General features: G+C 42.2%; 1 protein-coding gene across 2 annotated transcripts in view; it reads left to right on the top strand.

Moving 5' to 3' along the window:
* Positions 1–2,852: 2,852 nt before the first annotated feature.
* znf385b (zinc finger protein 385B) overlaps positions 2,853–15,012 on the top strand; it is a 71,217-nt gene continuing 59,057 nt past the window's right edge. Inside the window, exon 1 of one of the 2 annotated variants that reach the window (XM_048979542.1) lies at positions 2,853–3,006. In XM_048979542.1, coding sequence (XP_048835499.1) covers positions 2,856–3,006 — 151 coding nt within the window. In that variant the 5' untranslated portion in view covers positions 2,853–2,855. Of the gene's footprint in view, positions 3,058–15,012 lie in introns of both variants that reach the window. The other variant, XM_048979541.1, reaches the window with a different exon arrangement.

The following is a 15,012-nucleotide window of genomic DNA, read 5'->3' as shown; positions in this document are numbered from 1 at the left end:
AGAGGAAGTGCTTGGTGTGGTATGCCATGAATTGTGGTTTGACAGTCCTACTTTCAGTTGCCCTGGCTAAAGATACAAGCCTTGTAAATGAGTTTAAAAATAAACCAGCGAGATTACTTAAAACCTCTCCCCAGAGCTGTAATCCTTAGTGGAAGTTGTGTTCCGAAGCTGCCCCTTCCATATCCAGTACTGCATGAATTATAGACTTTGTATTGCTCTGCCAGCCCGTCCCCATTCAGACACCGTGGTGAGAATTGCGCAGATGTTACAGCGGCTCAGTCTGGATGTGTAATTTTCTGTTAGCAGCAGCTAGTCTTGTGAGACCCTGTTATCCGCTTGGCTCTTGTCTGCTGCCAGTCCTGTGTCTTTATTGCGTGTCAGCCTTCGGAGGAAAGCGGTCGGGGCTTTTATGAAGATGCAGACGCTCGGCCTCCAAATCCCAGGATGCCGTGAGTGCATCGGATATCGATCAGATATTCCACCTGGTTAGTGGTTTTAATTTGGGGCTGATATATAAAAACCACCATCTTTCTGTTCCCAAGAGTCACATGAGTAAGCTGGCAGATCTGAGTCACAGAGCAGTCTGTTTATGTATCTCGCGCCACAGGCCGTGCTCTGAGAGAGGATGAGTACTTCACAGTACTGTAGAAGAAAGACGATGTGAGGATTTAGTGGAAATCATAGCTGATTCTAAGGGAGGGTGACTGTTAACATGAGCAGGCAGCAGAGAGTCGAGGTTTGAGTCTTCGTGGCCCTGAGAAATATCACTGCAACACTCGTTTTGAGTGATTTGTCTGAATGTTGCGTCTTGCCCACATCTCTCGGTTCCCAGTGGAAATTTCCCAACAAGCCACAAAAATGAATGTAGTCTCTTTCAAGCTTGTGTTCTTGAAATATTTCAGTGGCACCTTCTCTTCTTATAACCGGTACATGACTTTCTAATGTTGGATGGCATAAAATATATATTTTTCTTACTATTATTATTAATGTTTTAGTGTTAGCACTTCAGCTTCAAGTACATTCCAATAATATACAGTTTGGCTGGTGTCAGTATTAATGCTAATGATATTTCCAAATCAATACAGTATGTTCTAGCTAAAAGACATGGGTGTGTGAGGTAAGTGGTACAGGAAACCAGACGAAAGGCCTAAGGAGCTTGAGTTACAGTTGATTGTTTAAGGGAAATCGCCACCCTTCAGATAATGAGGTGAAGGCCTGTTATTTTAGTGTTTCAGAAACAGAATTTGAAAAATTGCACGAGGCTATCCTTTTCACGGAAGGGAGTGGCAGAGGGGAATCTCGGTTCAGGAATGCTGTACTTTGTCACAGAAAGATCACTTTGTTCTTGTTTGTGGTATGGACATTGTCTGACACACTTGGCCGGACTAAATAAATTTGGCTGGTTTCCTGCTGCGTGCAAGGAGGAAGAAATTGATTCCTGTACCTGTTGCGATATCCTGTTCTCTGTGAAACGTTGAACCAGCTACGTGGATCATGCTGAGTGCATCAAGGACAGAGTGTAAAAGGATAGCTGTCTCAGATAGCTGCTTACCCCCACCCATGGATCTGTAGCTCAGGAGCAGCGCGGATGAAGTGTAGAATGATATTTATTGCTGACTGTAGAGGGACACGTGCTGTGTGCTGGGGGCAACAGACATAACAACAGGGCTCCGTGACTTTGCACCCATAATTATGCTTAAGTTACCAGGCAAAGCACCCCGCCACTGTCCAAATTTAGGAACACTTTCTGCTGGAGAGTGTTCCCTGCATTCACACCCAGCTAAAAAATTGACCCAGATAATGACACTATCTGTCTTAAATATCATTAGCGACATTTTAATTGCACCCTGTACTGCCAGAATCATATTAGCGGTTTTATGTCATATGTATCTTTCTCTCCCGAGAAGAGGTGTCAGTTTTTACAAATTAAAGTACTTTTTTTTGTCAACTATACAACGACTTCCTTTGTTTACCTTGTTAAGGCGACAAACTTAAGTCTGTGTAATTCTAGTACTTTCGTATCCTTTAAGTCGGCTTAAATGTAAAACACGAGGAAACGAATGAGTATAATCAGTATATAGTGTGTTACCACATGGAATTTACTAAAGGGTGGAGTGTGGGTGGCGTTTCACAGCCCTGTATTTAAGCTCTAAAATGAGCTTTAACTGGATTTCCATTACTGCAACATACAATTAGGGGTCCAGACATACTGTAAAAAAGAGACCGGTAAAAATATACATTGCCGCGGCCTGCCGTGAGCACCAGTTCCGATAATATTCATAAAGTGCAGGGGAAAACAATTTCCCTTTTCAAAATTAAATACTTATTGATAAAATGCTGGTCATAAATAATAAATGTAGCTGGCATAAAATGTATTTCAATACGTCATTTGTAAGTAAGACCTTTTCAATAATGACACAAATAAATGCCAAACTAACATAAATCCCTCCTCATGTTCCATACTGTAGATGACCATCTGCTATAAATATCGCATGTCCTTTGGACCTTAATCTGTGCTTCTCCAACCAATGTTTCTGTGTCACCTTGCTTGCTTGGCATCGCAACATAGGACACATGCAATTTAGTAGGAGGAAAGCAAGCGGGAAGATTAAGCACGCTTCAAATCTATGAAAAACTACAACGGAGATTTGTATGGCAACTGCTTTTTCACGGCAATAGAGATAATCCAATCCGAAGTGGCACTGGAGACTGATGCACAATCGGTCCAAATCAAACATCAATTATTCTACGGGGAACCTGCGACTGGGGGCGACGCGCCAGTGTCGCGCGTATAAGGAAAGTAGGACGCGCTTTTGCGCTCAGGTAGCATCGCCCTTTAAGGGCCCGGGATGAGCATGCGTGGAGGAGCGCAGGGCTTAACCAGGACGCAGCACATCATTGTCAAACGTTGCAATAAGGTCTGGCTGCGCGCAGTCCGACTTGCAGCCGGCGAGAGGGGAGCGTGCACAACTTCTTTAGCAATAAACGACGACACAATCGCGGAAGGTAAGGAACGCATCCTGAATGGCGCCTGTGACATTATAACAAATAACGACGGTAAGTCCGTGTTTCGCAACTTGCACGGCTCTGCCAGGGGACTTTTAGGATTGAGATGTTGGAGAGCGGCGCCAAAAACAAACGCCGCACATCATCAGATAAGCTCTGTGCGGTTGATATACAGCAGATTCCCAGGCAAAGTCCACAGTGGACGTACCCCATACTTATTGTCTGTGAATTACAAAGGTGCATGTTTATTAAGGCGACCGTTAGTTTAAAAATGTACTTGTCAACTATCAGCAACCTACATTAGAGATTACTTCAGCGATATAGTACAGTATAATTTGGGATGCTGTATGTATTTCGAGGTATAACCGTTATGTATTTATAAATTGTAAGTAATTTAAAAGTATGATTTTCAGAGTAACATCAAGCCAAAGCGATTTCTTTAAACGCACTTGTTACTTGAAATGTTTTACACAAATGTACTCATCTTCAAGTAAGAATGACATTTCTAAGTTTAACGTTATATTTATATTATTTCATTTAAATTTTTCTGATTTCGGGATTTTTTTGTCTTTTTGAAAACATTAAAGTAAGACGTATAAACTGCGTCTTATTTGGTCTCTCAAGCTCTAGCAAGCTGAAGTGGGAATCCAGACGCACAGTTTGTAATCCTCTTCCGTCCTGTATCAGTCGTTCTACTCTATATATAGATAAATAGAGACAAAGTGACCTGCTGCGGAAAAGACGCGTCTTTATATCGCGGATGCACGAGATTCGTGTTGTCGGTTCGCATAGTTATTTCAGCAATGATCACTGTGTACTTTAAGAGGTACTTCGATATTATGCTTTGATTCTTTAGATAAGACCTTGAAAACGCACAACAGTTCGCCTAAGATTGCACCGTGAATATGTTGACCCATTTAATAGAGCACGGTGAAGTAGTGTTTTGCTCTCCTATCTCATAATAAGAGCGATGTAAAAAAAAAGATAATCCGATATAGACATATTGTAGTACAGATGGCAAATGTCACTTGCTGTTTCAGCGATCTGTCTCAAAACGTTTGTGTCAGATGATATGTAGCCTTGCATGACCTTGTACGATACATACAATGCAATTCCAACGTGTATTGCTGATTTTTACATTTCTGGAATAATATTGTATATGTGGTTTTCAACAAAGAATGGGATATACAGTGGTAATAAAATGACATTACCAATTTCGGCGTGTGTGGGGGTCGTTTTGTTTAAGAAAGAATGGTGAGAAACCTTTAAGTTACTGTTTTTGTCTTTGCGGTGTCAAAGCTTATATATCTGTCTGCCCTAATTGTTCAGCTCACTCAGATGACAGTGACATACCTTCCTCCCTGCCGCAGGTGGCAATAGATTGTACCTTTCAAGTAACTTTTGTCCACACTGTTGGAAAGTGTGCCTGTGTTTAATGATCTTAACTGGACGCCTAAAATTGACTGTTAATTGTATTTGTCCAGAACGCCTTACCTCCTTTCCGTTCTGCCTGACTATGCCTGTGTTCTCTATAAGGGATCTGTTACCTTTTTATGTAGTGCTTTGCGAAAGACCTCTCCTGTAGTGTTTGGTTTAGGAACAGTATGCATTTTTCAAAACCATGACAGCTCAGACTGAATGTTTCAATGGGTAAAGTGGGTTACAGTAGATATTACGAAAGGGAATATATATATATTATGTTCATACATATTCATACTCATGAATGCCATATTTTTCGGTATGTACTTCAATTATAGATGTATGTCTTTGGTTACATCTTTACACACTTGACTTATTGGCTTGATGCAGTTTTCCCAAATTCTACTTGCCAGATTTATTCAGTATGTCAAGTTTCCTGGGACTAGCTTATGCATTTCCAAGTATTTCCAGATTATCAATGGGATTCAAGCCAGGAATTTGATTCTGTCACTCTAAGGCATGCGCATTCTCATTATTCTGTCATTATAGCTTTGCCCTTCTACTTTGGAATGGACATTCCCCTGAAAGCATTTGGACTTCAGACTTTCTGGAAAGGCGACTTACTGCCCCAGCTTTAAGGCTTCGGCAGAGTGAACATTTTCCCTAGAATCTGCCTTTGCTTTTTTTCATTCCATTCTTTCATTCATTTGCAGCATGCTTCGCGGTCATTGTGAAGCACCCTTGTCTTCTAGCATGATGCTGCTGCCATTTCTCCTGACTACGTTGGTCCTATATCTAATATTTCAATTTTAATTTTTGGCCCATCTGACCACCACGCATCTTGCCAGATCGCTCAGATGTTTTGTCGCAAAGTCCACGTGGGTGCCGAAATGGCTGATTCTTAGTGATTGCTTCCTGCTTCTTGCTGCTGTGATGCTGCAGTGATGTGGTTATTTTCCAGTTTTACCTTCGGTGTTGAACTCTGGAGTTATTTCTCTTGTGCTGCACAGCCAATCCTTACCAGTGTCCTTCTTGCCTTTCAATCAGATTGGTTGGGTAGCTTGATCTCAGCAGCAACTGTTGGTACTGGTAGGATTCATGTTCCACTTTTAGTGAATAAATTGTGCCCAGCGGGATATGATAGACTTTGTACAACCTTTTTCTGATCTGTGCTTTTTTATTGACTTTATCCTTGGTTATTCTGTAGACTTTTCTCTACGGTCTTCTTAGTCACTACCAGACCAAGAAATCCCACAAGGGACAGAGGTGTGTGTGTGTCTGTGTGTTCTGAAATTATAGAAATGTTTTTTTTTTATTGGAAACAGGCTGGCCACTCATAGATTATTATTATTGTATTCCCCTGGACAGAGAATACATATGGTTTAGGGATTGGTCCGCTGCCTCTGCCATGAACTGATAGGTCTTTTTCAAACTTTGCAGACACATTGTGACACAAAGTGAATATCTGGAACTTATCATATTTTGAGACAAATCGCACCAAAACTGCATAATCCGCACAATGATAGCAAATAGTAGTGCAGCCTCATACACTTTATTTTGTTAGCCTGATAACTCGAAAACTATCTTTTGGATCTTATTGCTTCACAAGTACATTTATATGAATGAAGATCAGCACTGTATTTCATTTGGAGACAAATTGCATTAAAATTGAAGCCGTAGCCCTAGGTGGCAGCAGAGACAGGAAATTATGGCTGCAGAACGCAGTAACACTAAAAGTGTTTGATGAATCTTTTTCAAACTTCCCTGGAACATGTATAGGCAATGATCTGGGACCTCTTTCATTTTGAGACGAATCACATCAAAACTGAAGTAATACTGCTTAGTGATGGCAAAGGGAGGAGCCCCAACTGGGGAGAGTGTGTAGGGGGCCTAGGGATTGTAGAGGTTGGGGGGTGTGGGGGGAGGAGGGATTAGATGTGGGGGTGGTGATGGGAGCAAACGGGGAATACATTATTGTCATTCTCACAGCATCGAGTTTTGTCAAAGGGACTGAATCATTATGGTAATTTATGGAATAAGTTTTAACGCAGCAACCTGATCATTCTATTTGTTGTAAAAAAAAAAAAAAAAAAAAAACCTTACAATTAATTTTTTATGTTACCAACTTTTCTCTTGTTAAAACTGAAAATGACCTGCCTTTCAGGGGGATTCCAGAATCCACCCAGTGACAATCCACAACAAATCCATTCCTATTTGTTTTATGGCCTTCAGCGGCACTCCATGTGCAGAACCAATATAATTCCATGTTACTAAACGACACTGTTTTTTTCCCACAGTGCATTTTATGGCAGCCTCTTCCAGTGGCTTTCAGGCTGTTTTTTTGTTGTTGTTAACATTGAGGCTGCGCTGGGCTGCTGTGTCTGCTGACAGACGGAGGCTTCAGCAATGTGTGGCAAACTGAATCGCAGAGTGCCTGGCTTCCAGCCAGGGTTCCTGAAAACTTTAAATAAGGCGCTATGGTGTCATGGTGGCTGATTTATTAGGCGTACCATGAACAAAGATCCCTTTTATGAGTCTGTGTGAAAGCGTCTTCATGTTAGATTGAGAAGTAAACATGACGAGATCTGCTGTTCTCTGACATTTCTTTGGTGACAGGTAGGTCTAGAGCATCGTGTTCCTGTTTTTTAAAGCATATTTATTCCTGAATTTCTCAGTGGTCTTGATACACAAATATATTTCTGTGCACTGGCACTGCTGAGATTTTTGCAAATCTAACGCGCTTCACTTTCGCCTGTAAACAGCATTTTGCATGGTGAGTTAATTGTATTGTCCTTTGTGACATTCTCAGCAGAGCTACGGATCGAAAAATAAAGGTTTAATTTGTGAAAGAATGGAGATCAAAGGGGGGCAGCTGTTGGTACCAGTCAGCTGGCACACGGGCAGGGTAGGGAATCTACACACATGGGCCTGTGCACTGCTTTTGGTACATACTGTGCCATCCACATTTTGCCAACGGGTCGATCTCGCTGCCGTGTCTCAGCGCTTATCGCTCCTTTCGTTACTCCACCTGCAGGCTTCCATGGGGCAGGAAAACTCTGCTGCCCGAGGAATCCAAGGTGGGGAGGGGGGGGGGGGGGCACGGGCACTGGTTGGACCAGAGCTATCCTAACACTGCCACAGCCTCGCTCCAGGCAAGTCGCCCCTCCAACGTTGCCGCGACAACAACAGCTACAGAAATAACAAAAGAAAGTTTGTTTTACTGTGTGATACAGTTGTGGTATAGGGGGGGGGGGGCGGTGCGGCTTGTTCTTGCAGCTGGTGTGACATTTGGGTTTTGTGGAATAATAAGCATAGATTGCACATCTGAAAATGTAAAACATAACAGGCCGGAAAGAAGGGGCGGGAAAACTCAATACAACGAACGTAAAATAAATATTTTATGATGTGGTTTTTTTCAGCTGGGGGGAGCAGGTCTGCTCAGGTCTCCACATGTTCCCCGACACTGTGTGTGTGCACCGTGTCATGTGGCTGAATGGGGGGGGGGGGGATTCTAAAGTCCAGAATTATTTTTTATTCTGGCCCATGCGCTGTTTCATAACTGAACTGAAACGTGTTTTCTTGGTGATTTTACCTTTTTATTTTACCCTTTGCCATATGGGTGCAATTTTTTTCTCCTTAAAGGGTTAAACCACATTCATAACGTGATGCCAGGATTCTTACTCAGGTCTGGCGTCCTGCTTCATAATTATATTCATGTTTGGATCCGTATGGAAGAAACCAGATGTGTCTGTTCCAGTCTCATGTAAGTCGCCATATAACCTGTTTATTTCAGACATGGCACAAATCACAACCAAGTCATCTCATGTTTAATGTTTTCCCTAAAATTGTAGTGTTTCATTTTCTGTGCACATAATAATAATAATAATAAATAATGCTAATTGTCATCATCATAATTAGTTAAGACATATTTTGCCAGGAACCAACATCCTGTCACATATAGATACATAATTCAGATTCATAATGGTATCATAGAATGGGTGCAAAGATTGACTCTTTTCTTGAGTCTGGATGTCAGAGTATGTTGTGTTTCTTTCTGTGCATTTGCTCACAATGGGCTATTGGTTTTCACTACGGTCATAGCTGTGAACATATCACATATCCCTTTGTGTCGTGCAGTTAATGCTGAAGCTATTAATTCAATTGTCTAACCACGCTGTTGTCTTTCATGGGCAATTTTCTAGATAATCTTCATAGTAATAGGGGTAACACCACATGTGTGATGCTCTAGGGCCTTATGATGTGCTTTCCCAACGCTCGCCAGTATTGCAGGGAGTCGATCTTTGGTTTTCTTCACGGAGGAGTATTTAATAGATTTCCTCGTCTTAAAATCAGTGAGCAAATTGTTTTTAAAAAAAACTGAAGCAAGACTTTTGCTCTTTAAGGGCTCATTGGTTCCCTGAAGCTTTGCTTCTACATTTAAATTAACCTTTAAATGAAACGTCAACCATTAGCGGAGAGAGACACCATATGCATAGAAGTTTGCAGTATGTCTGTGTGGTCTCCCCGACGATGACGTGTGGTCTCCCCGACGATGACGTGTGGTCTCCCCGACGATGACGCTGGCTTGTTTTCATCATGGGTTGGAAGGACCACAATAAAAACAAGGAGCCGCCAACGCTGCAATGAATTTGTCGGTTGTGGTACTACACCTCAACATTGTTTAATGCAATCCCACATAATAATAATAATAATAATATTAATAAAACAGCACTCTTCTAATACTCTGAGAGTGTGTTTCTGTAATAGGGAATCCAGGGCACATTTCAGATTGGGAAGGTTTGTGCCTACCCACTTAAATGGTCAGTCATGTTGATGGATTAGTAATAAAGAAAATTCTGTGGCAGCAGACCGTTATATTATATGCAATTCACGCAATGGCCAGAGAAAAATTTAAATGGGTCTTTAATATTAAAATAAGCTTTGTGACAATCCCCTTTTCCCATTGTTATAAATTGTCGCTCAACTTCATTGCTCATTGCAGTTCTAGGTGCAAGTTATTCTGGAATATTTCGCAGTTTCCAGGCATAAACATAGTTCTGTCCTCCACTAGAGCTGTCTGCTCAGGTGAGCTAATTAAACTCATTCTGTCAGCGGTGATTTATGGACCTCGAGTTGTTGCTTGAAAGTGATCTATGAGTTGATGTGGGGAAAAGATCGTGTTCACTGCACCTGTATTGTAATTTTTTGCAGGGAGCTGGTTTATTTTCACTTGATCTGATGAGGAAATAAAATCAACATGGCCAATACTCTCATATCAGCATAATTTATGTGCAGGTGTGTATATGCTAGTTTTATACCCTGAGTAATTGCTATCAGTTGCCGGCTGTTTCTGAAATCCTAGTGAAGGTTTGAACGCGCTTATTGGGTTGCTAGCAGGCTCACCAATGGAGGTTTGGACTTAGAAGAACCCTGGTAACCTCCAGCGATTAGATTTACAGTAGCTCGTACATGCTTTTTGCATTTTACCAAATGTCGTAGCTTTCGAATGCTAGCTCACAATGAGCATGTCCATTTTCGTCTAAATGCATGTATCGCCTCGTGCAATTTGCATTTTGATTCTTGAATGTTCTCGGGAGTTGCCAACCAGGGCAAGGTGGGAAACGGGACAGAAATTAATTGCCCCCATGTCTACCCTGTCTCTGCGGAGTTAACAGATGATAGCCGTAGCTATGAAACTAGGATATCGGGAAGGTCAGCTGGTTCCAATAATTAGCCCAAGGACAAGGCAGGAAGGTGGAGAGGATTATGGGTAATGCATCATCCACTGGTTTCTGTTCCTGACGGGACTGGGCCTATTCCTTGGGGAGGGACACAGCAAAGGGAAGCCTGCACCCCTGCTGGAAGATGTTCAGCCTGAAATCCACGTGCTCTTTGAATATTTCATCCCTTCTTCGTTTGGCCGTCGCTCTCCCCTGTGACTTTCACAGCCCAGCGCAGATTGGAATGGAGTGGAGAGAAGGGCCTGACTCTCGTTACCCTGTGAGTTTTCTCAGGCCTCCGTGCTGCGTAGTTCATTCCAGGTCGTTCCCAGCAGCGGGCCCCGTGATTCATCCTTCAGGGCAGCATTAGACACTCTTTGTGCATTTGTTATTTATTTATTTATTGCCGCTTTAATCGAAATGCAAATGCTCGCCCTCCGGGTGACGTGGGATGAGCGCCAGCTGAAACGGTAGCCTGGGCCGTTTCCACATGCCCCCGGATTCAGTTTCACATTCCCGCCTGATTGACGCGGGTTGTGCTGTTTGAACGTGACCATCCGATACGCACTGCAATGTCAACGTGCCAAGGTCGCTGCAAAGTAGAGACGCATGTGTGAGTCTGAGGAACATGGAGGGGGGGGTTATTTTCAAGAGATGCTCTATCAATTTTCCTGCTGCAACAAAAAAGCCTTTATGTAACACAAATTAACGCTGTCTCAAGAAGACCTGGACATGTGGAATGGCAACACCCCAAGATTCCTTTTCTTTGGTTCATTAGAGCAAGGCCAAGTTAAGTGACTGTCACACAACTGCACCAGCTTAAGGTGATTCATGGCAAATGCTGGCAGGAGATACAGTGTAGTGTGGACAAGCTGCCTCAGTAACTGAAGAAATAAATGCAGATTACTGCCACTATTTCAGCTGGTGTTGCGCTGTGATGCCCAACTTTGAGAGCTAAGCAGCTGCTCCTTCTGGCCTAGAAAGAGGCCTTGCTTAAGACCTCACTTGGGGCCCAAACGTGCTGGCTCGGCTGAGAAAGCCAGTCCCAGGAGAAGTGGCAGCTGGTTGGAGAAGGCGGAGCGCTGTATGGGACGTATCCAAAAGCTGTTCCCTCAGTTGGAATATATAAAAATTACAGTATAAGTCTTCAAATTGTTGATCAGATAAGAGGGGAAACAATGGCGAAGGAGACCGGATTCAGACAGACTTTCAAGATCATGTTGCATCAGTCTTGAGATCATATTTCATCAGTGGCAGGAGAGTTATGGCATTCCCAAACTTGTCTTTTTAAGATTCTCTTGAATAAATGAAATCAACTCTTTTTTTTTTCTCAGAGCAGACAGGAGCTCCGCTAATGGTGAATAATTTCTCAGACTGGAATAAATGTCGAGAGACTGGTTGCTCCCCACGTGACATTGTCTTAAAGGGAACCTGAGGCTTATAGCATCTGAAGTGATGACTTCCGTTTATAAGTTCCTTTGGTTACCTGATGTGCTCCCCTCTGCTGAGAGAGTAATTAAACACTTTTCGTCAGTGACCTGTTCCCTCAGCATTTAAGTGGAAAATGCAAGACAGAATCAGCCCCATAAGGGGGCTATTGCACTGCTGGAGATACTCAAAGCAGCACATGATTTCTGAACGCTTTTCTGCTTGACGAGGGAGTACTTGTGCCAGAAATTTCAGATATAGAGATGATGCAGCATTTAGACTCACTGATCGTTCTTAAGCAGTTTTAGAAGCGTATTTAACTCATTCGTGTTCTCCGCAGACATGTGACTTGAACACAGAAACATCATCTGATCCTTGGGTACTTGTTCAGGACAGCATCCATCCATCCATCCATTTTCCAAACCGCTTATCCTATTGGGTCGCGGGGGGTCCGGAGCCTATCCCGGAAGCAATGGGCACGAGGCTGGGAACAACCCAGGATGGGGGGCCAGCCCATCGCAGGGCACACTCACACACCATTCACTCTCAGATGCATTCCTACGGGCAATTTAGCAAGTCCAATTAGCCTCAACATGTTTTTTTTTGGACTGTGGGGGGAAACCGGAGTACCCGGAGGAAACCCCACGACGACATGGGGAGAACATACAAACTCCACACACATGTGACCCAGGCGGAGATTCGAACCCGGGTCCCAGAGGTGTGAGGCAACAGTGCTAACCACTGCACCACCATGCCGTCAGGACAGCATGCTTACTCTTATGGAGTCTCATACAGACGGAGTAATTCCTCTAGTTTGTAGGACAGCCAAGCAAGTACCCATTCTCAAAAGTCAGTCCTGAGAGGCAGCCCGAGATTCAGCTCTGCGGCGAAGTCCTCCTGCGGGTGGAATTACACAGAAACGTGCAAATTACCGACTTGCCCTGCCAGCATCAAACACAAATGAAACTGTTTGTTTTAAGACCGAACCCTGGAACGAGAAGATTTGTAACCACATAGTGAAACAAATCATTTAGCTGGAAATGCACCGGCATGTTTAAGGTCTGTTTAGTGAAGTGATTCACGGTGATCTGTTTTAATTCTTTGTTTAAATGAAAACAAACAGATTTTCGGCAGTGTTAGAAATCTGGAAGTTGTTTTGAATTTTCTATAAATAAACTGAAATGGAAAACACTGGATACCCTGTTTTACAGTTCACATTATCTAAGATTGTTAGTCATTTGCTAGCTAAGTTTAACTGGTTTGTTGACAGTTAAGCTGTTACTAGTTAGTATTAGTCCTGTAGAGTTATGCTTTTAATTAATAAGCATATGTAGGTAGCTAATGTTCAATGTTAATGAACTACTTAACCATATTGTTTAGCTGGGTTGTCACACTTGGGCGGTCATGTGTCTAGTTCTGCTCTAATTAATTACCCACAGTGATGTGTTGGTATTTGGGGGGGGGGGGGGGGGGGGGGTTATGTTTCTTGAGTAACTGCGAATGGCGGAAAAACTTTAAAAACTGTGAAATGGCAGCGAAACAGCTGAACATTTTTTTAAAACTGTGAAATGGCTTGATGAAAATATGAAATGCTACACTGTGATGTAAGAATCCTATTTAGGTTTCCCACGGAAATGGGATTTATGACCCATGAATTGATGATGATGATGATTTCTTTACAGAACAGAAGACAAATGACAGAGATTCACTGACATACACCACACTGCACAGCGTAATGATTATTGACGTGCAGGGAGATCATCACGACTTCTAGTGCCAGTAAATTTGACCCTGCCCTTGGATTCACTATTCGCCAATATTTTTTTTTTTAACTACCTAATGTTGAAAGCAGAAAGAACTGTGTATGCACAGCTCAACCTAATATCCGTCTTATTACATTTTATTGATGTTGTGTGTATGTTTTGTTTGTATCGCATACTTGAAATTCCATTTTAAGAGAACTTGTAGTCTTGTTTGGTGTGCATTTGGTAATTACTAATGCTGTTTCCTTCCTGCATCATGGGATAATGATTTACAATAAAATTCCCACTCTACTTATTATTTACCATTATTTCAGAATATTGGATTTTCATGGACCTGCAATAGTTTTTGCAACGTGGTGTTTTGCGATTCCGTGTCCCTAGGATATTACCCTTGGAACATGCCCCACACCCTGTGCATATTCTGATACCAGTATCTGTAAAATAGGATTGCCCGCAGTTAAGGCTACATTCAGCCATGAAATCTTGCACCTTGCAAACCATGCACTATTGCCATTTTTATCTGGGCATAACAGAACGGAGCCATCAGGAAAATGTCATTAGAAGGCTGCCGGATGAGGTGAAACTGAGTTAAGTGTCTGCTAATCTCTTAAATGTAATTTTAGTTAAAAAATGCAGGCCAGGAAATAACAGCTGCCAGGCGCTGTTGGGGTGATGGATACATGGTTTGTAGGGACATTACTTTGCTTTCTGTACTTATGCTCATGCAACTGCGATGTGGGATAGAAAACACTCCACTGGATCTCAACACCACACAGGAAACTGGGCAAAGCGTACAGCTGCAGTACCACATGTTGCCAGAGAGCTATGAGGGCCCCCTAACAAGTGAGTAGCTTTTATTGTGGGTCTGAACACATGGTATGAATGGATGACTTCTGGCTAAAGAACACTGTACTTAAATGTTTTTCATCTGTTTTTTTTTGTTTGTTTATGGGAAGTTACTCTCCAACAATATATTACTTGACCACCACAGGGAATACGTTTCAGTTTCCCTTTTCCACATTATTCAATTTGTTTTTTTTTTCTGTAAACTCTACTGCACCTCACATTGATATAAAACGTGTTAAGTACAAGTTAATGGAATTCCTTGGCGTTTTACAAGTAGATGTTCCTGTAATGCCACCATTTCCTTTAGAACCTGGACAAAAAATTGTGGTTCTTTTTTTCTCAAAACAGACAGTACCATTTGGAGAAACTGCACAGAGGATTTTAAAAATAAGTGCCGTTGTTTGATTATTTAAGCATCTTCCCTCAAAGAAAAGGGAATTGTCAGTGTAACTGGCTCACCAATCTTGCACATTTCTCATTTCTTGGATGGGCATTCAGGTCTGAAAAATAATTTCATACTGAAGTTGCTGCATTTTCCCATGTGACCCAACCTGACATCTTTCCTCAGGCCTAATAAGAGAATTCTCCCTGAGTTTCTTTATGTTAGCTGCAGTTTGGATGACAGTGCTTTTCACTGTAAAGTGCAGTGTTTGTAAGGTATATGAAAATGCCTATATCTACACTGAATTACAATGCACAGATCCAGTCCACAATTTTGTTTCTACCAACCAGATGAGCAAAATGAATCATAGTCACAGAGTACTCAACTGGTTGGTAGAAACAAAATCTTGGTCTGGATTTGTAGCTTCTACACCTGAAATACTCAACAC

The sequence above is a fragment of the Brienomyrus brachyistius genome, chromosome 16, assembly GCF_023856365.1.
Source record: "Brienomyrus brachyistius isolate T26 chromosome 16, BBRACH_0.4, whole genome shotgun sequence".
In the NCBI taxonomy this organism is placed as follows: Eukaryota; Metazoa; Chordata; class Actinopteri; order Osteoglossiformes; family Mormyridae; genus Brienomyrus; species Brienomyrus brachyistius.
Note: the sequence above shows the minus strand (reverse complement) of the source record. Positions and strands in the feature narration are given on the sequence as shown.